Genomic DNA, 25165 nt, shown 5'->3' with positions numbered 1-25165 from the left:
AATCTTTTAACTTATAACATATTTAAAGAAAAACATAACTAATATTAATGATAATAATTTCAAAAATAAATATACACATATTTACTAAAATGTTTAAATTTTTTAGAAACATAATAAAAACAAAAATAGTCCCGCAGTGTACCACGGGTTCAAACCTAGTAATGATACAAAATATTAAAGGGTATTTACGGGTCGGGTAACAAAACGGGTAAAGGGACGGATAACAGGACGGGTATTGAAAATTAAACGAATACCCTATGCTCGTCCCTTACTCACGGGTAATATAATTATAATACCCTTTACTCGATCTTAAAGTTGCGGGTACCCTTGTTTTCGGGACGGGTACGAGCCGAGTAACGAATCGAATACGGGTAACGGGTATTAGTGTCCAGGCCTACATGTACGTATAGTGTCAAGTGTAAAGGCTGAAACTCTTCAAAGAAAGGCGAGTTTTTTTCAACTTCAAAAGTTTGTAGTGCAGCTCTTTAACACCTTTAGTATCCATCTCTTCGATATGCAGCTTGATGATCCAAGCATGGACATCCACAAAGAAGGAAAGTACTCACTTCGTTGTTGGGCAAAGCTCTCTTCTTGGGGAAAAATCATGGTCAATTTCAAATAGATATGGTGATCACTGATCAATGTGTGTTGACTATTGAGTACGACAAAAAGCATAACTCACAAATATTGAAATAGCAGATTATGAAATTGGACCGGGTTCAATGACACAAAGAAAAGGGACCGAGCTAATTGGTTTGGATAAGTTGGTTCGGATTGAATTGATGATGCAATGTTGTAGTTTTGGACCTTTTTGGTATCTCAGCAATGACTCAACATTAATAATGGCTGTAAAAGATACGATTTGCTTACCGTTAGATCTGAAATCTAATTACATTTACATCTAATCTAATGGCTGTAAAAGATACGATTTGTTGACAAAGATACGATTTCCAAAAGATAATCTTATTTGAGAGTGCGCGTAGAGCGCGTGGATTTAGGAAAAAGTTTTTGGTTTTCCTTTTTTGTTTTTTCTTTAGATATTTCCAAATTTTGATAATCTCATTTATTTATTTTTTTTCTTTAATGGTTTATCTACCGTCAGATCTAAAATTATAATTGCATCTAACGGCTGTAAATAGAAAGCTGACAAAAAAATAGGATTTGGTTTTATTAATAGCCGTTGGGGGTTCTCATCTCTCTATATAAATAAGCACATACGTCTTCTTGTCTTCTCCTCTTCACTTTATTGCTTCACCACCTGAAATAGAGAAAAAAAAAAAAGAGTAAGAGAGAGCGTTCGTTATAATGTCGACGGGGAACGAATCTGAAGATACAGAGAGCGTTGTTACGAAGACTAGGGGGTAAGCATTAAAGGCATGTTTGTTCTGCCTGAACGAATCTGAAGATACAGAGAGCGTTGTTACGGTGACCTAACTAGGGTTAACATACAAATCAGAGGTATTTCTTTTTGCCTTCTTCTTCTAAATCTATGAATCAATTTGATTTGATTTTGATTAACTGAGTTAATTCGGGTTTGATTCGAAACGAGTTTGATTTTATAAAAAGTTCGTATTTTTTTTGATTGATTTGTTTACTAAACTAACGAAGATTCTTCTTTCATTGGCAATCTGATGATGATTCTACTGATGGATGCTTGATGGTGTTTTTGACACCCCCCCCCCCCCCCCCCCCCCGACTCATTCAACACGGTCTTCCTTGTCTTCGTCCCCGCTTCAAGTTCTGCTCCAACAAAGACAACAGAGTAAGTTAACAAATCCGCTTAAAGTTTGTTTTTTTTTTTTCTTCTTTATTGTTACGATTAAGATAGGAATGAGACTGATATTTTGGTTATTTTGCTTTCTTCGCAGTATGAGAGGTGGTGATGCGGAAGCAAAGGGACAAACTCTAGAAGACCTCTTCTTCCGAGAACAATCAAAATTTGGTACTTTCTCTCTTTCCGTTCTTCTTCGTGTTTGCAAATTCTCATCTTTTTCATCTGTTCTCCTTTTTTTTTTGTTTGGACAGGATTGCAGAACCATCGAGACGTGTATGTGTATGAAGCTAGAACTTAGGAGGGATTGTGTTTGCTACATGTTTACCTTCAACCAGCTTCTCTCTTTCTCCCTCCTCCACGGTTTGCCTTCCAACTTTGCTTCTTCTTCTTTTCGTTTTTGATCTCTATTGCTGTGTGGTTTTGTAACATTGATTTTTATTTTCTTTTTTAAGTTCTGTGTTGTGTAGCTGAGACGAGACCTATGGAGTTTGGTGTAACCGAAGACTGTCGTTGGCCTTTGAAGATACACCTATCACAAGGACCTAGGTGAATAGCTAAGCCCAGATGTTTCTTCTGTTGACTGGTGCATGATTCGAGGAAGGAGGCTGCTTGCTTGCAGATCAAACTCAATGGCCAAGGTTCCATTTTTTTCTCTCTGTGTGTCTTTTTGGTTAAACATTTATCTTGACTGAAGTGTGGCTTATCATTGCTATGTTGCAGATTGTACATGATGATGAGCTAGTGAAGTTGTGATGGCTCCAGGAGAAGTATCTGAGCTAGGCTTTGCTAAAGCAGGTCCTTAAAAGGAAGCAAAGGGATGGCCAAACCTAGTTTCAGAGCATGTTGTTGGCTTGTTGCTTCTCTAGGATGGAGAATATGCTTTCTTCACAGAAAGAGGGATGATGCTTGCACGCTATATGACGCAGCAACAACAAATATGGAATGGAAAATTAATATCGTTTTTCTTAAATCTCTGTAAGTGATCTCAAATTCCTTTCCTTATACTGTTTTATCTTTACCTGTTTGAAGTGAATCCTTTATTCAGATGTGGAGGTCGTTGAATATGATGCAGCTTGTTTGGTAGAAGTTATCGCAGAAACGTGGACAACACACTTTTTCCCTGTAAGTATAATTCCCGAATCGATCTTCTTTCACTACTCGTTGTCTCGTTTGGTTTTTTAACATACGTCTTGTTACATCTGGTGTTACTTTCAGGTCTTGTGGAGTTGGAGAGGTTACATGTCCTCCTAAAGGTAATGTAACATGTTCACTATTCCAATGAAAGTTACAAATTTTGATATACTTAATAGGATATCTTTAACTAGCTAACGAGCATGTGTTCTTATTTTTATAGTCTGGATAAACTGAGTTTGGAATGTTTCTTGAAGGTGTGTGTGGATCCTGGAAGGAGCCAACTCTCGTGTTAGCTAATTCGTGCTATGGAGTCCAAAAGGTAAATGTATCAGATCCTACAGGTACTTAGTTATTTAGCTTTATTGGCTAACTGTATCAGATCCTAACTTCGTTCTCCTTTACAATGATTATTGTTTCAATTGCAGCATAGCCAAGTTGTTTTTGTAGTAGATTGGAGCTCAACGTCCAACATGTTTTCCTTACAACCATGGAATGGAAAATAAATATCCTTTTTCTTAATCTCTGTAAGTGATCTCAAAGTCCTTTTCTTAACTGTTTTTTTTTTGGTTACTTGTTTCAAGTCAATCCTATATTTAGATGTGGAGTTGTTGAATATGATGCAGCTTCTGGGTAGTTATCATAGAACCGTGGACAACACACTTATGCCCTGTAAGTATAATTCCCGATACTTGAATTGCATCTTCTTTTACTATTCGTTTGATTTTTTAACATACGTCTTGTTACATATGGTTTTTACCATGTTTGTTTTAGGCCCTGTGGATCATCCCAAAACCAGTTGGAGATGTCACATGTCCTCCAAAAGGTGAAACTTTCTGTCTTCGATCTCCACACGCAGAGTGAGTTAATATCTGGTGGAGCCAATCGAGATATTTGTTCTGTTAACTGGTGGATTTGAGGAGGCTGGTTGCAGATCGAACTTAGTGGCCAAGGTTCCATTTTTTCCCTCTGTTTCTTTTTGGTGGTTGGCTTGGAAGCATTTATCTAGACTCAAGTGTGGCTTATCATTGCTATGTTGCAGGTTGTACATGATGAGCTAGTGAAGTTGTGATGGCTGCAGGATGAGTATCTGAGCTACGCTTTGCTAAACCAGGTCTTACGGCGGAAGCAAAGACGACCAAACCCTAGAAGACCTCATCCTATACAAATAAACTTGGTACTATCTGATCTCACTCTCTCTATCTCTTCCCGTTCTTCTTCTTCTTGTTTACAAATTCTCATCTTTTTCTGTTTTTGTGCCATGGATTTATTCAAGTGGTATTATATTTCCGTGAATAGAGTTCCTTGTACTCAGACAACGGTGCTCTTCTCCATCGAGACATGTATGTATGAAGCCAGAACTTAGGAGAGGTTGTGTCTGCTACATGTTCACCTTCTTGCTTCCTCAACCAGCTTCTCTCTTTCTCCCTCCTCCACGGTTTGCCTTCCAACTTTGCTTCTTCTGTTTTTTTTTTTTCGTTTTGGTCTCTGTTTGGTGATTTTTGTAAGATTGATTTTTATTTGTCTTCTTTGTGATGTTCTGTGTTGTGTAGCTGAGACGAGACCTATGGAGTTTGGTGAAACAGAAGACTGCTTTTGGAGTATGATGTTTGATGAGAGTCATGCCTGGAAGCCATTCAAAGCTGCCACTGATCTCTTAGCCAAGAAAGATGATTGACCTCCATTGAAAACTAACAAGGTCTGTTTCTCTGACTCTTAATATTCACGAGTTTTCTTTTTCTTATGGATCCGACAATGTTCCATCTGTTTTGACATGTCTCTTTCTGGTAGGTGCGTGTTGGCCATGGTAAGTGTGTTATTATCTGCAGATTGTATTGTTACAGGAGGCAACACTGCCGCAGCCAATCAATATATGGCCAAGTGATGAAATGGCCTCGTTAGTTAGCATTCTTCAATCGTGGGGATCTTACTTGAGCTATCTAAAACAAGAGGTTTGTTTTTTTACATCTTCTCATATAATTTTGTCTCATTCCTCCTCACTTCACCTTTGTTATTGCTTCTTGGATTGGTCTAACTTAGTTAAAATCTGGTGTTTCAGGTCTCCGGAATCTTGGTGTGGGGTTTTATGTCATCTTTGCCAACTTCTCTCGTCCAAAGCGTGCCTGGGGATCACAGGTAGTTATGCACTTTTTTTTGTTTGTTTTTTTTTTTGTTCCATTTACAATTTTTAGGATTTGATTGAAGTGTCTCTCTATTGAAGTGTTCATATGGTCTTAGATGGTCAACTGAGTTCAAACTTTTTTTGCAGTCAGGAGGGAGACACAATAACTTGTGGTGACTTGAAATTTTTTTGGGTTTACTAGGAAGCAGCTGGATTCATTGTTAATGATCCTGGTCGCACAAGGTTGGTGAGTTCTCTTTATCTTGACTTTCTTTTCTCTTTTTTGTTTTTCTAGGGTTATTCATCTGTAGCTAACATATAATTTGCCCTGTTATTACAGCCAATTTCTCTGGAGCTTGGACCAGGAATATTGGGAAATCATCTTCGATATGGAGTTCAGATTTTCTTGGATTTTATATTCTTGCCTAACATGAAGTTTTCTGATTTGTTTGACCATTACAAAATGCAGTCTGTGCATGACTTCTCACGGTTCTTTCTCACAGGATGCCTTTGGAAAACTATTGCGGGATATTCAGTAATGTGTACATCCCTCTTTCTGTCCCAGCTCTTGACAAAGATTGTCCTTGGGACTAGTTCCCACTTTCACCAATTCTGGTAATGTGTTTTGTTTGACTGCATGTCTCTTTACACTGAGAATAGTTTTTTTCTTTTCTGATGATCAAATATATAACTCTTGAATGCAGACCTTCTTTGAGAACACTTTGTTGAATCATCATGGGTTTCTTTACCTTTAATGTTTGAGTTAATATATGCCTAACTTGATCAATTTGTATTAATCACTCCCCTGTTGGAGATCATGTTTTGCTTGTTGCTCATGGTTGTTTGTCGGTTATTTTCATTTCCCAGGATACAGTGATAGAGCTTGAATTCTAAGGGATCAAGAAATCGTACACCATGCTTCAGGTTTGTATGAGTCTTTTATCTTTCTACTTGCAACCGTAAATTTTATGCTATTTGGCTCACTTATTAATTTGGTTTGGTTGATTATATGTCAGAGCTGGCCTGTACGTATGCCTAGGCCAATTGCATTAAAGCTTGCTGCCGATACTCCTCTACTTACTGGGCAGGTAATTACTCAATTTTTTTATTAACAATGGTAAAAATGTGTGTTGTTGATTGCCTTCTTTTCCTCTTGCCAGCGTGTCCTTTATGCCCTTCTCTTCTTGATGGAACCTGTGCGGTTCCTGGTGCCTTTGGCAGTGGGAAAACTGTTATCAGTCAGACACTTTCCAAGGTAAGTTGTGACACACTGGTTTTATTCCACTTAATTACCGGATATATTGAATTTCCCAAGCTAATTCTTCTTATATACATAGTACTCCAACTCCGATGTTGTTGTCTATGTTGGTTGTGGAGAGAGAGAGGAAGTGAAATGGCTGAGGTATATCTCTCTCATTCTGAATCTGCATATTGTTCATACAGTTTAGACATTTGATCTAATGGTTTTCTCATGAATTAGGTTATGGACTTCCCACAAGGCCAGAATTGACAATGACGTTGCCTGTGATGGTCGTGAGGAATCTGTCATGAAACGTACCACACTTGTTGCTAACACCTCTAACATCCCTGTGGCTGCTCGTGATTTACACAGGTAATGTTCAGGAATACAGATTTAATAGTTTTTGATGATGCCCATTTCCCATCTTCCAGTGGAAAACTTTTTAATTTACGATGCTAATATATATATTTCTTTATTGTAATGTGAACTCCAGGAATATCACAATCGCTGAATATATTGGAGATATGGGATACAATGTTAGTATGATGGCAGAATCAACTTCCCGATGGGCAGAAGTTGGCTTATGATGTTTCTTCATCAAGGATGGAAGTGCAATTTCGGTTTCATTTCTTTCATCTGCAGCTACATTATATTGTTTAGCTGTGCCACTTCATGGTTTGGCTAATCAGGTAACCCTCTTATTCATCTCCTGAATGAATCTTCTATTCTTCAAAACTGCAAGTGAGAGAGAGTTTCAAGAATGACTCTTATAATCTGCTAGACTTATGATGTTCAGCTAAGAATTTTTGAAATCTTGACTGTTTTTTTTTTTTTTTTTTGCATGGTCTTGTTGTATGAAGTTTTGCTGTGGATCAAATCAGGTGTTGTTCGTTTGGTGAACCAGACGCAGTATCTGGACGCAAATGCATGTTATTGTTCGTTTAGTGACAATTAAGAAATGAACTGGATTATGTATTTGGATGAGTTTTGAAAACTCATCTAAAAAAAGCTGAATTTCTGAATGAGTTTTTTTTGGAGAGTTTGGATGAGATAAACTCATCCATAATTGGTAAAAGTCCAAAATATCCCTATTTTAATTAAATTATTATAAAATATTTTTTTCTCAATTCTAATATACATACAACCCTAAAATCTCAATTCTTCACCCAACAACCCGCAAAATCTTGTTTTCTCACTAAAACCGCAAATTACCAAAATCTAGTTTTCCCACTAAAATCGCAAAAACCGTAAAATTACGTTTTCATGCCAAAATCGCAAAATCATGTTTCCCGCCAAAAACGCAAAATTTTGTTTTTCCGCCATAAACGCAAAATCTTGTTTTCTCGCCAAAACCGTAAAATTACGTTTTCTCGCCAAAACCGCAAAATCTCGTCTTTCTTCCAAAACCGTAAAATTTCGCTTTCTCGCCAAAACCGTAAAATCTCGTTTTCCTCCAAAACCGCAAAAACTCGTTTTATCGCCAAAACCGTAAAATCTCATTTTTCCGCCAAAACCGTAAAAACTCGTTTTTCCACTAAAACCGCAAAATTTTGTTTTTCTCGCCAAAACCGCAAAATCATGTTTTCCCGCCAAAACCGCAAAATCTCGTTTCCAACTAAAACCGCAAAATCTCGTTTTCTGCCAAAAGTCGCAAAATTACAATTTTCCGCCAAAACCGCAAAATCTCGTTTTCCGCCAAACTCGCAAAATTACATTTTCCGCTAAAAAACGCAACAACACAAAACTATGTTTTCCTGCCAAAATTGCAAAATCATGTTTTCGCTAAAACTGCAATATAACGTTTTTCCGCCAAAAATACGAAATCTCGTTTTTTATATTAAAAACGCAAAATCTCATTTTAAAATGTTTATTTAAAATTAATATGAAAATAAGCTAAAAACATCAATAAATTAAAACCACTAAAACATCTTCAACATAAATAAAAGGGTTTTTTGGTCTTTTATATATATTGTATCGAGATAAAGATACCAAATTACAAAAGAAACATAATTGCATCCAGATACAATTTATGGATGCATAAACCAATAACACAAACGGACATCATCTAGATATTGCGTCCAGATACTGCGTGTTGATGCTTTATCGAGATATTGTGTTAGTTCACCAAACGAACAGAGCCTGTTGTCAAGAAATGTGGAGAAAATATATCAAATGACCAACCAAAAGATTGTCTGGAAAACTTTAACAGTGGCAAGGTAAACAAAATTCTGCTCTGCTTAGCCTTTTTACAAGCTTGCATTACATGCTCTGAAATGAAAGCTGAGAGAAATAGACCGTTTGTAATTTGTATTGCATGCTAAGCGGTAACCACGACAGGCCATAACTTCAAATTGTTTTACAATTAATGAATAAAAGCTTGGGATTATATTTTGGTTTATGGCTTTGCCTGTGAATGTTCCCAGGAAACTTTTAATAAACATTTGTCTTGCAGGTTGTTCCAGGATATGGCCATGGTGTCTTGCGTAAAACAGATCCAAGATATGCGTGCCAAAGAGAGTTTGCCTTCAAGCATCGACCTGATAATCCTCTTTTTCAGCGGGTAACGTTTTCCCCCTTAATATTTAATTTGGTCATGCTTTAAAAATTTTACCTGCTCACAAGTTATTTAACTCGATAGGGGTCTCAAAGCTTTATGAAGTGGTGCCTACTCTTCTAACTGAGCTGGGGAAGGTACTATTTACACTATCATTCATGTGCTACCAGATTTCTGATTTCCTTCGGTTTTATGAATCTTGAAATCGCTCTTACAGGTCAAGAATCCGTGGCCTAACGTAGACGCTCATAGCGGAGTGCTGCTGAACTATTATGGTCTAACCGAAGCAAGGTACAAAATGCATCGTTATCACTTCAGTGTCATTTAAGCCCCACTAATAAGGTAGTATTTATTATCATCTTTAATTTGCTATGATCTCTCTAGGCTTGGCTTTTATAGGTGTCTCCTCCGTTTTCCCCTTCCTTGCTTTTTCACCATGTATGAGAATGAGAGTGTCTTCGTTTCGCATCACAGTTTAGAAAATTTTCTCAAAATCGCACTACAATTTAGGTTGCTGTTTATACATTTTCTGGATGATTCTCTGTTTTATGGTTGTTTTACCACCAATATTTAAGAACTGAAAGAGTTGGCTGTGTATTGGTTTTCTTAAGAGTTGAAAGTAATAATTTAAAGGGTGATTTACTCAAGTGTTATCCAAATTAGGTAATATTACCAGAATCCAAAAAAAAAAGATTTTATTACTAGAATATTTCGGGTATTTTCAAAATAACCAGCGTGTCCTTGTTTTATGTTACCGGAAAAACGTTATTACAAAAATGTTATTGTCACGTCAGACCCCACGTCAGAAATCGCTGACGTGTAACCATAACTCAGCCGTAACGCGTTACAGATAATGTTGTGGTTGAGTTAAAGGTATGTTGCGGATGAGTTATGGAAAAAAACATTTGAGTAAGAGCGGACGGCTGACTTATAGCATAACTCAACCAAGCGTTACTGTTGATTTATTAAAATCTGGTTGAGTTATGATATAACTCAATCGTCCTTACGACTAACTTATTAAAATCTGGTTGAGTTATGCTATAACTCAGCCGTCCTTACGGCTGAGTTTTCACCCGATGGTTGAGTTGTCAAAAGTTTGGCTGAGTTATCACTACGACACGGCTGAATTACCATTTTCCGACTGGTTGAGTTATGAAAAACGGCTGACTTATGAGCAACTGTTACGGTTGAGTTATCGTACAACTCAACCGTAATAGGCTGACTTATCGTACAACTCAACCGTAATAGGCTGACTTATCGTACAACTCAGTCGTGATAGGCTGACTTATCATACAACTCAACCATTTGACGATTGACTTATTAACAAAAAAATAATTACTAGAATGTTATTCAGTTACGGCTGACTTATTAAACGATACGGCTGACTTATTAAACGATACGACTGAATTTGGCAGCAATTTTTTTGATTTTTACTTACTGTAATGTTTTTTTAATTACTGTAATGTTTTTCATGTTGTGACTGAGTTTTATATAGGCTGAGTTATTAATTGTTTGATGGCTGACTTGCCACGTCGGACGCAACATCCATGTCAGCATTCCATGTCATCTTTTTTTTCTCCGGAAATACGAAACGTCGTTCGACTCTTTATTCTTATACTTCTTCTTCACTTTTCTTCTTCACCTAGTTCTTTCTACTTCTTCTTCACCTTGTTCTTCTACTTCTTCTTCATCTTGTTCTTCAATTTCTTTCATTGATCCAGTTTCGGTTCTAGTTGTTTCCGGTAATTGGGTAAAGACACAGAGATATGTATTTAACACTGACGATAGAGGTTGTATAGTTGTGCAGATAGATGGAGGCACAACACACGACAAGCTTATGAAGCTTGTTCTTGAGGACTACGGATTGGACGCGTTTAGCCATGAGCTAAAGCTAAGCTACATGTTCTCGAACAAGGCACTGAAACTAATGGCGCATGATACTCCACCAGTTTTTGTCTCCAATGATCGACAGTTGCAATGTTTTTTGGGGCTATGGAAAACCGATCAGCTACGTCTCTATGTAGAGTTTTCGGCGAAAGAGTCTACAGAAACTAGTGGAGCTAGAGGAAGTATGATTAGCAGTGACTCGAAAGTAGAACCTACATACGAAGTATACGGTGGGGGATTTGAAGGAACTTGTTTTGATTATGGTAAGATCATTGACAAAGAAAACGAAAAAGAAGAAGAAGTTGTCGAAGTAGCATCTAACAAAGAAGAAGACGATGAATTTTCAAGCCGATTTGATTTTTTCCACGACTCCAATATATGACTTTACTTTCATATTGTTTCTTGTGATAACTCAGCCATAAAACACTGGAACTCAGCTGTAACATGAATCGACGAGACCTTTCGTTTTCCTGTAAATATTATAACTCAGCCGTCAAGTCATATATATCATTCATTTACTTTCAAATTGTTTCTTGTGATAACTCAGTCATAACTCACTTTAACTCAGCCGTCACGTGACCTTTCGTTTTCCAGTAAATATTATAACTCAGCCGTAAAGTCATATATATCATCCATTTACTTTCAGATTGTTTCTTGTGATAACTCAGCCATAAATCACTATAACTCAGCCGTCACATGACCTTTCGTTTTCCCGTAATGATTATAACTCAGCCGTAAGGCGATATTTTGGCGGGAAACCATCAATTAACCTAATAATAGACATATTTTCATTCTAAATATAAATTTTGAGTTATAATAATTTTAATATTCAATTGTTGGAGAAATACTTTTAGAAAAATAAAATTTTAAATTCGAATAATAATTATTTAATTATTTGCAATATTATCTTGTGATAAAAAGCTCACTTTATGAATTTATTATGTGTGGATTTGAACAGGCACAAAATTAGTGATTTTTTGTGCTTCCCTAACAAAACTTTTTGTGACATCGAGAGATGGGACTTGCATTGAAAGAAATGATAACTCAGCCATAATTTTACCATAACTCAGCCATAACATTATCATAACTCAGCCAACCTTTAAATTAGAATGACTAAATAATCGACCAAACCGAACCAAACCGGAAACTATTTTTTCATTATTTTCGGTTAATTCCGGTTATATTCGGCTTGCTATCGGTTATATTAAGTTAATCGATCTAATTTGGATAACATTTGGATTATTTATGGTTATATATTCATCTAACCTACCCATAACCGGAAATAACCAAAAACTAATTTCAAAATTTTTTAAATTTTCAAATGGTTATCATATTAGTATATCCAAATTACCACCTTAAACCAAACACAATATAACCAAAACCAAACTATTATATTAAAACCCATAATGTTGGAAATATGAACCCTAAACTTCTAACCCTAACCCTAACCCCTAAATGTCAAGTTTTGAATGTTTTACACATTTTGATCAAACTGTGTAAAAATCAATCTTTGTCTATAATTATTACTTTTTTGCTTATAATGATTGTAATATTCATTTTTTCATTCTATATTTTAATTTTGAGTTATAATAATTCTAATTTATAAATATTTCATAAGTCAGCCGTTTATGTCGATAACTCAGCCAGATCAGTCAATTGTTTGAGAAATACTTTTATTAAAAATAAAATAAAAAATTAAAAGTTCAAATTCAAATTTTGAATTCCTTTTAAATAAAAAATCGTTAAAATCTCATTTATTACGTGTGTGGTTCTTAACAATAAACATAATTATTGTTTGCATCTCCCCAACAACACTTTTTGTATTCTCGAAAAGGTATATAATAAATTAATATATCTGTGGCATAACTCAGCCATAACTTAACCATAACTCAGCCAACCCTCAAATTAGAATGACTAAAAATTTTGATTTTTTAAAAAAATATTCAAATGGTAATAATATTAGTATATCCATATTACCACCTTAAACCAAACACATTAAAACACATTAGAACCAAAACCAAAAAACAAATAATGTTACTCATCTGAATCCTACATCTCAAACCCTAAACCTCAACCCTAACCTTAACCCCTTAACGTCATGTGTTGTATGTTTAACACATTCTGGTGAGAATGTGTAAAAATCAATCTTTCTCTATAATTATTACTTTTTATTGGTTATAAAAATTGTAATATTCATATTTCAATTGTACATTTAAATATTGAGTTATAATAATATAAATTTACAAATATTTCATAAGTCAGCCGTGTAAGTCAATAACTCAGCCATCACTTAGTCATTTCGTCGGAATTTTTTTAATTTTTATTCGAATTTTGATTTCAATTTTTTAATTATTTTGTATATTATATTGTGAAAAAACTAACTTTATATATTTATTACGCATGTAGATCTGAGCAGGCACAAAATTATTGTATGGGTTTCCCCAACAACACTTTTTGTAATATCGAGGCACGACACGAACGACCAAACGAAGCCGTACCAAGTACATAACTCAACTATAACTCAGTTGTACGAAGTACATAACTCAGCTATAAAATATATGTTTATTTAATATTTATCAATATTAAATACATAGAGATATGTATCATATGGCCTCAATTCAATGTGTATCATATGGCCTCAATTCACAGAGATATGTATCATATGGCCTCAATTCAATGTTATATAGAAAGATGGCAATTTGTATAAGCTGTGTTTCTTAATTAACTGTGCTGACCTACATTCTTTTTGTCAACTTGTTATCTTATATAAGATAACCATGATTGGTATAACACAATCCGGATCAGATTACCTACAAAGTAGGATGCAAATCGCAAAGGCAAGTATAACAAGTAAACACATCCGGTTGAGAATTACATTAACAAGAAATTAAGCGCAAAGAGAGAGAGATAGAGAAATCTTTGCTGATGATGCATAACTCAAATTTTTTGTTTGATAACCTTGGCCATTCGATAGAAGCCTCCATCTTATTAGTGTGGTTGGCAACTATTAATGTGAATCATTGCTCAAATCAAAAGCATCCAGTTCAGAGCTAGACTGAGCCCAAGTTAATCCGTTTGCTTTTTAAGCTCTCTTGTCCCGGGTCTTGTATGCACGCGAACAGATCTCTGTTTTTATCCTCCGAGTGATTTCTGCTTGTAACCGTTTTTGATCCTATCGTAAAGTTGGATGCTTTGGAGAATAAGTGGGAATAATATTTACCTTGAGAACATGACAAACTCGAGGAAAGACGGAGTTGGCATCACCCAATTGTGAAGAGAAGACCAGTGATAACCATCTTCAGGCATGGGAGGAAGCGCTTCAATGTGTTCTGGTAACCAATACATATTCCGGAATGCATCATCAAAAGTGGTTCTGCATCAATTTAATACACGAGAAACCGATGTGAGCTCACCATTAATTATTGGTTAGTTTACGTACGGCATCGTCGGCATGTGTCATGTAAAGATATGGGTTGGTTCAATATAATGCATCTGTATATTTTCCTCGCTACTATCAGCATAAATTATGTAAGTTAATGCGGGGAGGAGTACCTGCAGTTTCCTTGGTTAAGGATATCGCACATAGACCAGAATGTGAGCTTATTTTTACTTCCATACAAGTCACCATCAATGTCTAATTTTGTCCAGAAGTAAACAATCTCCCCCTTTGTTTCTTGTTTTATAATGTTTTCCAGAGACTCTTCAGCTTTAGATGATAACGAGACCTGTCTCCACAAGAAAAGTGTCATCAAACCGTAGAACAATGGATGTAATGTAAAGCTGGATATGTGCCTTTTCAAATGAAGCCTTCAAGTAATTCAAATAGAGTGATACTTATAAATTGTAACTTTGTAAATTAGTTATCAACAACACTACTTTTAAAGAACTACCTTCCTACCAGCAGCACGCCATGACTGAAATCCAATCCAAGGTCTCATGTGAATGCTATCAACTTTATTCGCGACAGAAAACATTCCTCCAATTTCACAAAGGATATCTCGATAATAGGTATCATTCAGTAGAGGTAACCGGTCTGCTGCATCTACGTCGTCTGAGCTTAGCCTTCGATCTTTGCTGGACTAAAGTGAAGATATGACCAAAAAATCAAGACCAGCAATATTATTAAGCACAATTCTAACCTTGATACTTTATGCAGATTTGATAACTGTCGGTTGAAAATCAAAAACCAATAGTGAAGCTTACCAGGCTCAAACCACGGTACAGAGAGCCATGATGCAGAAAGGGCCACGCCCCAGCTCCATCGTAAATCTCATAAATACATAAAGGTTGGCCAGTTCGTTCTTGACAACACCTTCAAGTTTCTCATACTTCTCTCTGAGAACAACAGGGAGGTGATCTACTACGATTATGTTACCGAATCCAGTATCGAATTCTGACTGATCCTCGTGGTATACTGCTTCATCATCACTAACAATCCACCAAAGATTCCAAAGAAAAACAAAAAAACAAAAAATTCAGTTCCGTTGTTCGTACATTCTACAATAAACCAAGACGCAACGATCTATTGAGAAAAAAATCTCACCTTGCGATCCCAAAATTGTCTCCAGGAGGAAGTTGGATTGAATCGAGATTAATCTCAGACCAATTAATCCCTAACTGACCCGCTCGACCATCTATATCAACGGCCGCAACCATGATTTCAACTTTCAAGAACTTAGATCCAAGATTCTGTGCGCTTTGAGGAAGAAGAAGAAGAAGTGAAGAAAGTGAGAGTCTAGGGTAATGAAGAGTCACCTTCGGAGACGGCGTTGATTTGGTTGAGAGCATCGAGAGCATACTCGAAGGGGTGAAACGCTGTGAGCTGAACTACACGGCCAAAGCGACTGAGGTCAGAGACGGAGATCCGAACGGCCTCAGTGTTCTGTCCGATCTCATCTATTCCGTGCACCTCGAAGATGGCATAGCCTGAAGAAGATTCGTACTGGACATACATCCCATTTTTGGAGGAGAAGAAAAAAAACCCTAACAACCCTACTGAGCAAGATAAATATACAATGAGCCAACTAGGGTTTCAGGGTTTAATACGATTTGTTTGATGGCGAGAGAGTGGACAAAGGCAGAGTATGGCAGGCGGAACTAGGGTTTCGGCCAAGAGAGATGAGGAGAGAGAAGTTTTTTTTGATTATGAACAGTGGAAACTGTTTGATTTACCTTTTTCACATAAACATCGATTATGAAAAAAAACTGTTACATCATATGTGTATTTTAATTTGTTGATGTGTATTTTTTTTTGTTCAAAATCGAAAAACTAAACTCAAAGGGTAAATTGTAATTACACGAAAGATACTAAACATTTAACTAATTTTCTTTGTTTAATAACATATGAGTAATAAACCAATTTTTGGATAACATTTCGGTAATTCATTCTAATTTAAAACTTTAGATTACTATAAAGTTTAAAAAAAAAAAAAAAAAATTGTCTTTTAGTGGAGATCCTCGAATCAAGGGAAAACATTCATTGCAAGTAAACAGAATGTGAATAGATATGACAACAACATTATGGGAATCAAAATCATTAGTGGGAATAAAGAAAACGATTATAATTTAAACACACATAAATAAATGTGTTATATTTTTCCCTGTTCTCTATTACTCTCTGTTTATGCTCTTTTTTTTTGTTTTTTTTTGTTCTTTCTCAATTTAAACTTTATTGTCAACAGAAAAGAGAACTTTTTCTTTGATCTGCAGGGAAAAAAAATCGTCACGCCCTCTTCGTGACATCAGTTCAGGAAGTTTACCTTTTCGTTGGGGAGGAAAAAAAGAAATTCTTGATCAAAAGTATTAAAAAAGAACGTGACATCAGTTTTTTTAATACAATTTTCTTTTGTAACAACAAATCGAAACTACCGAATTGCTTATATTTTAGTATTTCTGTAAAAATAAATAAAAATAAAAAGAATCTCGCGAGTCTTGAACAAGCAAAGAATTGGTTAGACAAGAAAGAAAAAAAAAAACACGTTTGATAGAGAAACAATGAATGATCAATAAACCAAAATTTTTAAAAATGATTTTTTGTTTCGGGTTAAATAATGATGTAATAATAAATTCAGTAGTGGCAATCCACTAAAGTAGGAGCAGACAAGACAAGAGACTTTGGTTCTTCTCTTTGCTTCTTCTGTTGAAGTTCTTGTTCGTGATTTTGCTTTGAAGCTAAGCTGAATCCGTTGACCCGATTCTCATCTTCCGGTGCGGGTAGATTCAGATCCAAATCCAGTGACACCACCGTCTTCCTTGCCTTCTTTTTCGCTGGCATCACTATATGGTCCTGACCGTCCGATATTTGATCGAACGACATCGAAGACAGTGATAGCTCCGTGTTGGCCGCAGTCGTGGCCACCGTCACCCTCGGGGCTACCGCCGCCGTGACTACCACCGCACCTCTGTGCCGTCTCATGTGGCCACCTAATGCTTGTCCGGACGTAAACTCGGCTCCACAGATTCCACATTCATGAACCTTATTGTAGTTACTTGCCTTACCGTACACGACAAGCGATCTATTGTTATTGTTCTTGTTGTTATTGTAAACAGTTGTGGTTGTGACCAGTGAAGCGGCGTCGTTTGCATAAATGTTCTTCTTGAGGTCAAGGTTGGTGTAAAAAGAGGTGGCTTTAGGTTTCTTGTGGCTAGCTCTATGGCCACCTAAAGCCTGGAAAGAAGGGAAGGTCCGGTCACATGTCTTGCACTGATAAACGTAGTAACCGGATTTACCACCACCGTTAGAAGAAGAAGTCTCTAGAAATTTCCTGCTGGTAAATCTATACGCGTTATTGTTGTTGCTGTTTGTTAAGTGGTGGTTGCTGTGGGGAAGAAAGTGTCCTTGGGCAAGGAGAATCAAACAATTGGCTATGTCTTGATCTTCCTCATCTTCTGCGGTCTTCAATGTTGGGTTGTTTTGGGAGGACCAAGAGGCTGATGAAGATGAAGACGTGATCATACCATCCTTTTTGAGGTTTCCCTGATCGTTTCCTAAAGCATTGTCCTTGGAATCAAGATCAATGGATTCTCCTTCCATGTCACGTGCCAAGGAAGAAACTATAGGAAGGGCGATAGAGAAAGGAATGGGAGATTGTGTACGTTGTCGCTTCGTCCGCTTCCCTTTAAGAATCAAAGATTGCTCCTTTGTGGCCTCTTCGAACGCTTCCATTAGCCGGAAATTCAATATCAAAGATTAATATCGAATCAGCTGGAGGGAAGAGGATTTGTGTTGTTGATTATAAAGAAGCTAAGGATGCGAGATGCATATATAGTAATGTGTTAAGAAGAAGATGTGTGTGGGATGGAGAGAGATGTGTGGAGAGATGGATACATAAATAGTGAGTGATTTAGGAAGAGAGGAGTCAAAGAGAGACACCACACATATAGAGCAAAAATATAAGAGAAAGCTTTTGAAGTGTGTGAATATGTTTGGACTTGTCCTTTTGTAGCCTCTTAAATTTTAGTACTTCTGTTATTGTTGCTCTTCTATATTTGCCCAACTTGGCAAACTAATCACATTACAATGAGATAAAGAGAGAGAAAGAGTGTGTGTGTAACCCATTTGCAACGAAAAATGTATAATTTTAGACAATTGCTTTAGTAATATATGTTTGTTCCACTCGTTATCCCGTTTTTTTACTCTGTATAACGATTTATTCGGGGTGTGATCACATGTAAAATAGTTTCTTTAATTAGTTTTTTTTTGTTTAAATTAGTTTCATTGATGAGTAATATTTTTAACAAATTTTAGCCTTGTAGGCATATATGGATCACTTCGAAATAGAATATTAAGAGATAAAAATATCACTAACGTATTTCTAATTATATGATTCAACGTTATATTTTTAGCTCTGGTTATTAATTATTTATAAATATTATTAGTTTTACAATTTTAGATGATTAATATTCACTTAAATTTCATAATTTTAACATGTTCACCACGAATTCACTATAAACACCTACAAAAATTAAACCAACCTAAAATGAGATTCGTTTAAACATATATTGATTTTTCTAGTAATAAATATGAATTTCATTTTCATTTTCATTTGTGTGGACTGCCGAGTGATGTTTATTAAATAAATTAAAAAAAAAAAAGGTAGAATTGAAGAAAAAGAATGGTGAAAATGCAAAAGATTAAGAGAAAGGTTTGGGTGAAGAAAGGTAGGAAGGAGTCATACATGCAAGCCTGTCTCTCACGGAATCTACGGCTCTCTTTCTCTCTCTCTACCATTACTCCACTCCATCTCCATTTTTTCGTATATTTTATTTCTACGTATACGGTATACGTACACATCTATACGTAAATGTACATACATTTGAAATACCATTATTTTGATTATCCAAAACTGTGAAAAATTTACTCAAAAACCCTCTGGTGTCCATCTAACTTGTCTTGACGCTACGATAAGACTTCAAAGCAAGTCTTGAGACACAATAAGTCAATAATACAAGTAGTGACAATAATACATAATTACAACTAAGCCGGTAAATATATTTTCTAACTTCTTTAAATAGAATTACCTCCATCAGAATATAGAAAATAACACATTTCTAAGTATGGAATACGAAGTTAATAAGTAGAGAGATAGATACAATTTTTATTTTTTACATCATAAATAAACACTTGTTGGCGTGTGTATGTGCAGATGGGAAGTATATACAGATTCCGTTAATGTATGCATGATGTGAAGAACACCCATTCCACGTCAAGAATATTACTAATTAAGCACCAAGCAATCAACAAGTGCAGCTCATCGTATCTTCAAGAGTTATTTTCTATTTTCTACTTTATTTACGATAGAATAAATTGAGTATATACACTCGATTATCAAAATATATACAATTGTCTAGCTCTCTCTCGATCGATTTTTTAAAAATACTTAAGAATTCTACAAAAACTCTAATATTGATGAGTAGTAATGACGACATATATAATTGTCAAAGATATGTGGGGATTATTTGAAAATTTAAGATGGAAAAATCTGTTTTTTAAATGTATATATATATATATATATGTAGTTAAATTGACGCTAGCAAATTTACTTATAATATGAAGTCTACTTATTCAGAGGTGACTTGGTTGGTAGCTACATTAATTAGCTAACGGAAAAGAGCGTTGCTAATTTATTGCTTAATCCCAATGATGAGGGAAGAGTACAGACTAGATAAAATGGACTGCATGCATGTAAACGTATATGTCATTATAATAACTTATGAGTTATGACTTTAAGTCACATTACCAGATTTAAACTATAGTTTATAAGATAACAACAATATTAATATAAAAACGTTACTACAAGCTTTAGTTGCTATCAACTAAGTTATATTTATTTAATCACAATCTTGTTTGATTGTAGTTGATTATTAGAGTGAGAGAGGGTGGTGGGAGAGTTAAGGAGCACAAGTCGGTTCTCTGACCATTATCGAGTGTAAGCCTCTTCTGCTTATTCTTGTGTCGCCGTCTATTTCAATTCCTTTACTACCACACACAATTGTTTTAAAGCACACAACTCTATTCTCTAATAGTCCCATATTTACAAAACTAAGCCACCTCTCTGAACAAGTAGATCGACTTCACATTATACGCAAATTTGCTAGCAGTCAATTTCTAGTTTGTCGCCAAATTTTCGTAGACAAACATCATTACTCACGAATCAGAATACACGCTTTGAATTGCCTCTTTTAAACAAAAACAAAGAACATCAAATGCAAACAATGAACTTCGTTCGGTATGGCCTAAACCATTTCAGTTTTGAATTTAGGTTTTGCAAACTTCAGCGCTGACACTTGACACAATACGTACATATAGTAGTGTTACTTTTTTTTTTTTTTTTTTTTGAGATACCGTAAAGTTAATGTTTTATTTACCGCAAAAAAAAAAACAACTCAGCCCCCCCAAATAATAAAAAAAATAAAAAAACTACTGAAACCTAGTGTTCCAACTTTCTAAAGTTCTTGAATCCTAGCTAGTGTTATCATTGAATGAAATGCTCACTAAATGAAGCCGTCAAATTACTATGGTACGCAGCACGCTGTAGTTTTTGAACATAAATAAATAAATAAAAAAAAACTTTTTAATCGAGTTATCAATAATGTGACTTGGAACATTTGTATGGTCATTACTGATAACTCGGTTAAAAAGTTTTTTATTGGTTGTCTAACATCAATACATTTTGGGGCATACCTAGACTTAGAGGCCCATATTACTCTTTCGCATTTTTTTGTAATAGTCCCGTTTTTTAAACGTACGGCTACCTTTTTCTTAGTTTTCCGGTTATCCAATCGGAACCATTTTAGACTTGAGCGGAAAATAATATGTGGTCTAGGCCACGACTAATCGCTAAAGAAAAAGAAAACAAATGTGCGTTCTCTCGTTCATTATAGCTTTTTGTCCCATATCTTCCATACCTCTTAATGTCAATGTCATGGTTGCATTAGTCTGTATATTTATTCTAAGAAAACTTAATTAGAAACTATAGTATATTTCAAATTTCAAAAAGAATATACCCCACGACTCGCCAAGGTTAAAACTTTAGGACATGAGAAAAGTTTTTTTCCTAGTCAGTGAAACGACTATGCTGACGGTCGTTTTGTTCTTGCAACTAGCATGTTGTGACACATGATGTGCGAACTTATTAAACAATATGTTGATAATAGCATCTCCAAAGTGAGCCACGAGCAGTGGTTCACTCACCGCTCTGATGTAATTGGCTTCATTTTTCCCTGATTTACTTCTCTTTGTCTCGTCTTGGTTACAGTGACCAAGATCATATCCATGTGTCTCCAAGTCTTTGATTTCAAAGGAACCTTCTTTCTCTACCATCTCCTTCACTTCTTTTTCGTTCGGGTCATAAAATGGTATGTAGAAAGAATTAACCTTCGATGCACTCACAAGACCCTATATATAAAAGAATATGATGACAAAATTGTTAGATCGTCACATTGAGAGTATGGAAAAACCAACACTAGTATATGATGATGTACAAAGACCATTCCATACATTATTAATTGGTTTTGAGTTTGAACTCATAATTTTTTTCACAAATTAATGTAAAACTACGTTTGTAAATATTCATTATGTAGACGAAAAAAATGTTTGATTTAGATGATTACCTCGACGACAAGGTCACAGAGAGCTTTGGATAATAATGTCCAAAAGTGACAACAATCTCTATGCAGTGGATTATCAATAGTACTTCTACCGATGAAAGTGAGAACCATGCATCCATTGGAAACCATTTCTTCAGCACGCAGTTTCAGAAATGTCGTGAAATCTCTTTGGAATTGATTTAAATAAGCTTTGTATGTACTTAGAGGACTTGAATTATGGATGTAGATACTCATCTTATTTTCCTCAAGCCCTTCAGGAACCTTACAAACAAATATTTCCAACATTACATCAATTTCAAAGTATCAAATTAATAATGTCTATATACAAAATGTTATAAATTAATGAAGTCTCAACACTTATCATACCTTAGAGAGCCAATGGAGACCGTAAGAGGAATGAACGAGATGAAGACTCCTCCGAGGGAAGAGCCTCGAGTAGAATGAACCGGGGACTCCAGAGACAAAGTATAATTCTTTGCTCGTGGTGTTCTTCTCGTTGAAGAATTGTATGAATTTGAACGTTGTGTTAAAATCGTTATTAGGGAGATCATTTAGACAACAATCTATTTCTGGTGGGTCTTGGTTCCTCTCTTGACATAATACATTGATTGTATTAATAATTTCAGACATTGCCAAGAAAGTGTTTTGTCCCGAAGAACAACCTAAATCAGTTACTTTAATGTATCTAGGAAAGTTTAAGTTTATCATCAGCTCCTTTGTGTTCTTAATTAAAACTGGCTTAGCCTTTGATAACACTCTTCTCTGAAAAAAAATAAAATCAAATAAAGAACTTGTTAGTTACTATTTAAATCACCATTATGTATCCAGATTGATTCTCGGCCTAAATAATTTTTTTAGTTAAAAGGGCCTATATAATTAATTAATCATGTTTATGTATCCCGTTTATGGGGTAATTCTATGTTATTATTAAAAACTTAACTTAAGGAGTCCTACACTCCTCCTACTCCTAATTTCTGCATGGATCTGTGTTGTACAAGAAAAAAAAAAAAAAAAAAGAACTATGCAGAAGTTATTAAAAAAAAAAAACCTGAAGAAGAGAATTTGTGGAGTAACTGTTGTCTCCATCTCCTCCACTCATACAAAGAGGACTCCCAACAGAATTTTTACTAATTCTTTCTTCATCTCCGTTATTTATCTCATTTTCACTCTTATCATTACATCTGCATTACATATATATAAACAAACACGATAAACAGTCATACATATATGCATATATCTTTCACATATACAAATCATATGATGTGGAGATATGAATTGGTGAGAAGAACCGTAAGAAAGATGTGGAATGGATGAATCTTGAATCCATATCTCGCAACCAGCTATTATCAAAATATGTTGTTTAAGGACGCTACCTCTCTCATTCACTTTATTTATAGAAGGTGGGGACATATATATCTTAAACGTGAATCACGCCGAGTTGTTGCGATACGAAAATTCCACATTCGGTCTTACCCAATCTGGGGGCAATCATAAATAATGATACTAGAGAGATTAATATAATTTATCAAAGAAAAAAAAAAAAGAAGTAGAGGGTAATTATAAAGAAAATATAAGAGTAGTGTCCTTTTTTTTTCGATGAGAATTTCGTGATGCTTAGAAATTGCTCATATCGCACTCTCTATTCATAGATAAGAGAATCAGAAGACAATGCAAATTGACATTGGTTGTAAAGTAGAATAAAAATAGTGATCAAGATCATGAAGAAATAAAGTATGAGACCCCATAATATTCTCGAATAGACATGATATTCTCGATAATATAAACTATATATAAAAAAAATAAAAAGTTGTAGTAGACATGTGTTTGTAAAAGGGTTCGAGACTTATCTTTTATATGCAAATGCTTATAAATGTCGTTATTTTTTTTTTTAGAAATCTGAAACAAAAACAGAGGAGAAGAGGGACGACAACGCAGCACATCAGAGGAGTACGCGCATATATTTATAGTTTGTCGCCAAATTATTTTATATGCTATATAATGCTACATGTGTCAGATTTTTTTTTTTTTGTTTTTTTTATCAACAGCATATAAGATTTGCTTAAAGCCAATAAGACGGAACATCGTTTACATAGGTAATAAGATGCGGCTTGGAGCGAACTCGTCATGCCAGATTATCTGCTTTACCATTCTGCGTATGAGGAATGAAGATCAGCGAGAAGAATGTGAATTTCTCTTTATCTTCTTGAATGTCCTCCAAATAAGTCTTGAACGCTGGCCACTCTGAGGGTGAAGGCACCATTTTCACTAAGTCGGAGCAGTCGGTAAGGAAAACAACATCCTGATTATCCGCTCCAATCATGCAATGCATCGCCCAAAGAAGGGTTTCGACCTCTGCATGTAGCGGGGAGAGACTACGCCGGAAATTAGCTGCTCCCATAGTGGGAGTCCCCCCAAAAGAGGAGAACAAAACCAACCTCGGCCTGCAAATGGATCTATCGCTTTCCAAGAGCCATCTAGAAAACATAAGAAACCGGTGTGATCCCTATCCCTCAAAAAGCCTCTACTACCTCCATAAAATATCCTTAGGACCAAAGATGTAGGCTCAACCACCTCCTCTAATTGTGCCAAAAACCAAGCCTTGGACTCATCCTCCGCTACCCTCAATATTGCTTCTGGGTTTGGATCCAAGTTACTGAAAAAATTATCATTTTGTGCCTTCCAGAGATACCACAAAAGCCATGGATAAATCTCTGGAGTAGATGTCTCCGAAAACCGCCCAAAAAAAAAAATCCATATTAGTATAGACTGACTCCGAAGAGAAAACCCCTGGTCGTGTCGGAAACTGAGATAAGGCCCATACCTGATATGCTGGCGGACACTCAAACAAAACATGATAACATATTATTAGTGTAGAATTGAGAACAAATTTAATTATTGGACGAGCTTTGTGTTTAAGTATGTATCATATATATATATATATATTTAATATCTTAGTACTATATTATTTGTTTCCGTCAGGATTTCTTTTTTTTTTTTTTATGTTTAGTATATGTATATATTTTTTAACTTAATGAAACCCTAATTTTTAACATGTCCTAATGGTGACACGTTTAGGATAACATGGTTTAATATAGATCTTTTTACCTACATATAGTATAGGTTTTCTCTAATGTCGCAAGTCTTTTGTGTTTTCTTCACTCGTGTTCTTTACTTTCCGTGGCAACATAGTCCTCTTTGTATATTTTAATATTTTGTTGTAAATTGCAGGTTTAGGTTTTAAGAAAACAAATCTCTTTAAGATATACCTGCTACGATACGTTTCGTGCAGATTTCCTGAAATTTGGATGTCTGAATTGACTTTAAACGCTGAGTTGTTGCAATACACAG

The 25165-nt window shown here is 35.4% G+C and overlaps 4 protein-coding genes and 1 long non-coding RNA gene across 20 annotated transcripts; 2 read left to right on the top strand and 3 right to left on the bottom strand.

The window, feature by feature from the left end:
• Window positions 1–1313: 1313 nt before the first annotated feature.
• LOC104734451 (uncharacterized) lies at window positions 1314–7342 on the top strand. Of its 14 annotated transcripts, XR_015578228.1 has the most exons (27): window positions 1333–1762; window positions 1869–1942; window positions 2026–2134; window positions 2227–2412; window positions 2495–2749; window positions 2820–2896; window positions 2990–3027; window positions 3163–3227; window positions 3334–3432; window positions 3532–3577; window positions 3680–3858; window positions 3948–4082; window positions 4182–4343; window positions 4459–4604; window positions 4697–4857; window positions 4965–5041; window positions 5175–5270; window positions 5368–5421; window positions 5531–5642; window positions 5732–5789; window positions 5895–5951; window positions 6044–6115; window positions 6188–6282; window positions 6365–6429; window positions 6508–6639; window positions 6761–6956; window positions 7128–7342. It is a non-coding gene; the product is annotated as an uncharacterized LOC104734451 (long non-coding RNA). The 14 variants fall into 14 exon arrangements; XR_015578226.1 differs by having other exon boundaries at window positions 1314–1762; window positions 4205–4343; window positions 5368–5642; XR_015578227.1 differs by lacking the exon at window positions 5732–5789 and having other exon boundaries at window positions 4205–4343.
• Window positions 6421–9223, top strand: LOC147929116 (citrate synthase 5, mitochondrial-like). The gene is made up of 7 exons (XM_087482357.1): window positions 6421–6429; window positions 6527–6639; window positions 6854–6978; window positions 8407–8483; window positions 8720–8827; window positions 8890–8958; window positions 9039–9223. The coding sequence occupies exons 1-7, from the start codon at window positions 6421–6423 to the stop codon at window positions 9147–9149; spliced, it is 612 nt and encodes a 203-aa protein (XP_087338483.1). The 3' UTR covers window positions 9150–9223.
• A 4228-nt stretch (window positions 9224–13451) lies between these two features.
• Window positions 13452–16225, bottom strand: LOC104734450 (uncharacterized). Of its 2 annotated transcripts, none has more exons than XM_010454033.3 (6): window positions 15464–16225; window positions 15252–15342; window positions 14912–15136; window positions 14599–14787; window positions 14261–14433; window positions 13452–14081 (listed from the first exon to the last, which is right to left on the bottom strand). In XM_010454033.3, the coding sequence occupies exons 1-3, from the start codon at window positions 15660–15662 to the stop codon at window positions 14917–14919; spliced, it is 510 nt and encodes a 169-aa protein (XP_010452335.2). In that variant the 5' UTR covers window positions 15663–16225; the 3' UTR covers window positions 13452–14081; window positions 14261–14433; window positions 14599–14787; window positions 14912–14916. The 2 variants fall into 2 exon arrangements, with proteins under 2 accessions (XP_010452335.2, XP_087337873.1); XM_087481747.1 differs by having other exon boundaries at window positions 14607–14787; window positions 15464–15859.
• Window positions 16226–16476: 251 nt separating this feature from the next.
• LOC147929115 (zinc finger protein ZAT5-like) lies at window positions 16477–18172 on the bottom strand. The gene has a single exon (XM_087481746.1). The coding sequence runs from the start codon at window positions 17871–17873 to the stop codon at window positions 16776–16778; it is 1098 nt and encodes a 365-aa protein (XP_087337872.1). The 5' UTR covers window positions 17874–18172; the 3' UTR covers window positions 16477–16775.
• A 3001-nt stretch (window positions 18173–21173) lies between these two features.
• On the bottom strand, window positions 21174–23750 carry LOC104734448 (salicylate/benzoate carboxyl methyltransferase-like). Of its 2 annotated transcripts, none has more exons than XM_010454030.3 (5): window positions 23107–23750; window positions 22866–22998; window positions 22184–22579; window positions 21821–22078; window positions 21174–21605 (listed from the first exon to the last, which is right to left on the bottom strand). In XM_010454030.3, the coding sequence occupies exons 1-5, from the start codon at window positions 23142–23144 to the stop codon at window positions 21240–21242; spliced, it is 1191 nt and encodes a 396-aa protein (XP_010452332.1). In that variant the 5' UTR covers window positions 23145–23750; the 3' UTR covers window positions 21174–21239. The 2 variants fall into 2 exon arrangements, with proteins under 2 accessions (XP_010452332.1, XP_087337871.1); XM_087481745.1 differs by having other exon boundaries at window positions 23191–23315.
• Window positions 23751–25165: the final 1415 nt, after the last annotated feature.

This window comes from Camelina sativa, chromosome 13 (genome assembly GCF_030686135.1).
Source record: "Camelina sativa cultivar CO46 ecotype springtype chromosome 13, ASM3068613v1".
In the NCBI taxonomy this organism is placed as follows: Eukaryota; Viridiplantae; Streptophyta; class Magnoliopsida; order Brassicales; family Brassicaceae; genus Camelina; species Camelina sativa.
Note: the sequence above shows the minus strand (reverse complement) of the source record. Positions and strands in the feature narration are given on the sequence as shown.

Excerpts from the sequence above, each read along its gene's own strand:
- LOC147929116 (XM_087482357.1), top strand. Across the intron at positions 6,640-6,853 it reads GCTGCTCGTGATTTACACAG|ATGTTTCTTCATCAAGGATG; the intron begins GTAATGTTCAGG and ends AGTTGGCTTATG. Across the intron at positions 8,828-8,889 it reads ATAATCCTCTTTTTCAGCGG|TTATTTAACTCGATAGGGGT; the intron begins GTAACGTTTTCC and ends CCTGCTCACAAG.
- LOC104734450 (XM_010454033.3), bottom strand. The coding sequence starts at position 15,662 with ATGTATGTCCAGTACGAATCTTCTTCAGGCTATGCCATCTTCGAGGTG. Across the intron at positions 15,343-15,463 it reads AATCAACGCCGTCTCCGAAG|ATGGTCGAGCGGGTCAGTTA; the intron begins GTGACTCTTCAT and ends CCGTTGATATAG. Across the intron at positions 15,137-15,251 it reads GACAATTTTGGGATCGCAAG|TGATGATGAAGCAGTATACC; the intron begins GTGAGATTTTTT and ends GTGGATTGTTAG.
- LOC147929115 (XM_087481746.1), bottom strand. The coding sequence starts at position 17,873 with ATGGAAGCGTTCGAAGAGGCCACAAAGGAGCAATCTTTGATTCTTAAA.
- LOC104734448 (XM_010454030.3), bottom strand. The coding sequence starts at position 23,144 with ATGGATTCAAGATTCATCCATTCCACATCTTTCTTACG. Across the intron at positions 22,999-23,106 it reads CATTCCACATCTTTCTTACG|ATGTAATGATAAGAGTGAAA; the intron begins GTTCTTCTCACC and ends TATGTAATGCAG. Across the intron at positions 21,606-21,820 it reads TCTGTGACCTTGTCGTCGAG|GGTCTTGTGAGTGCATCGAA; the intron begins GTAATCATCTAA and ends TTTTATATATAG.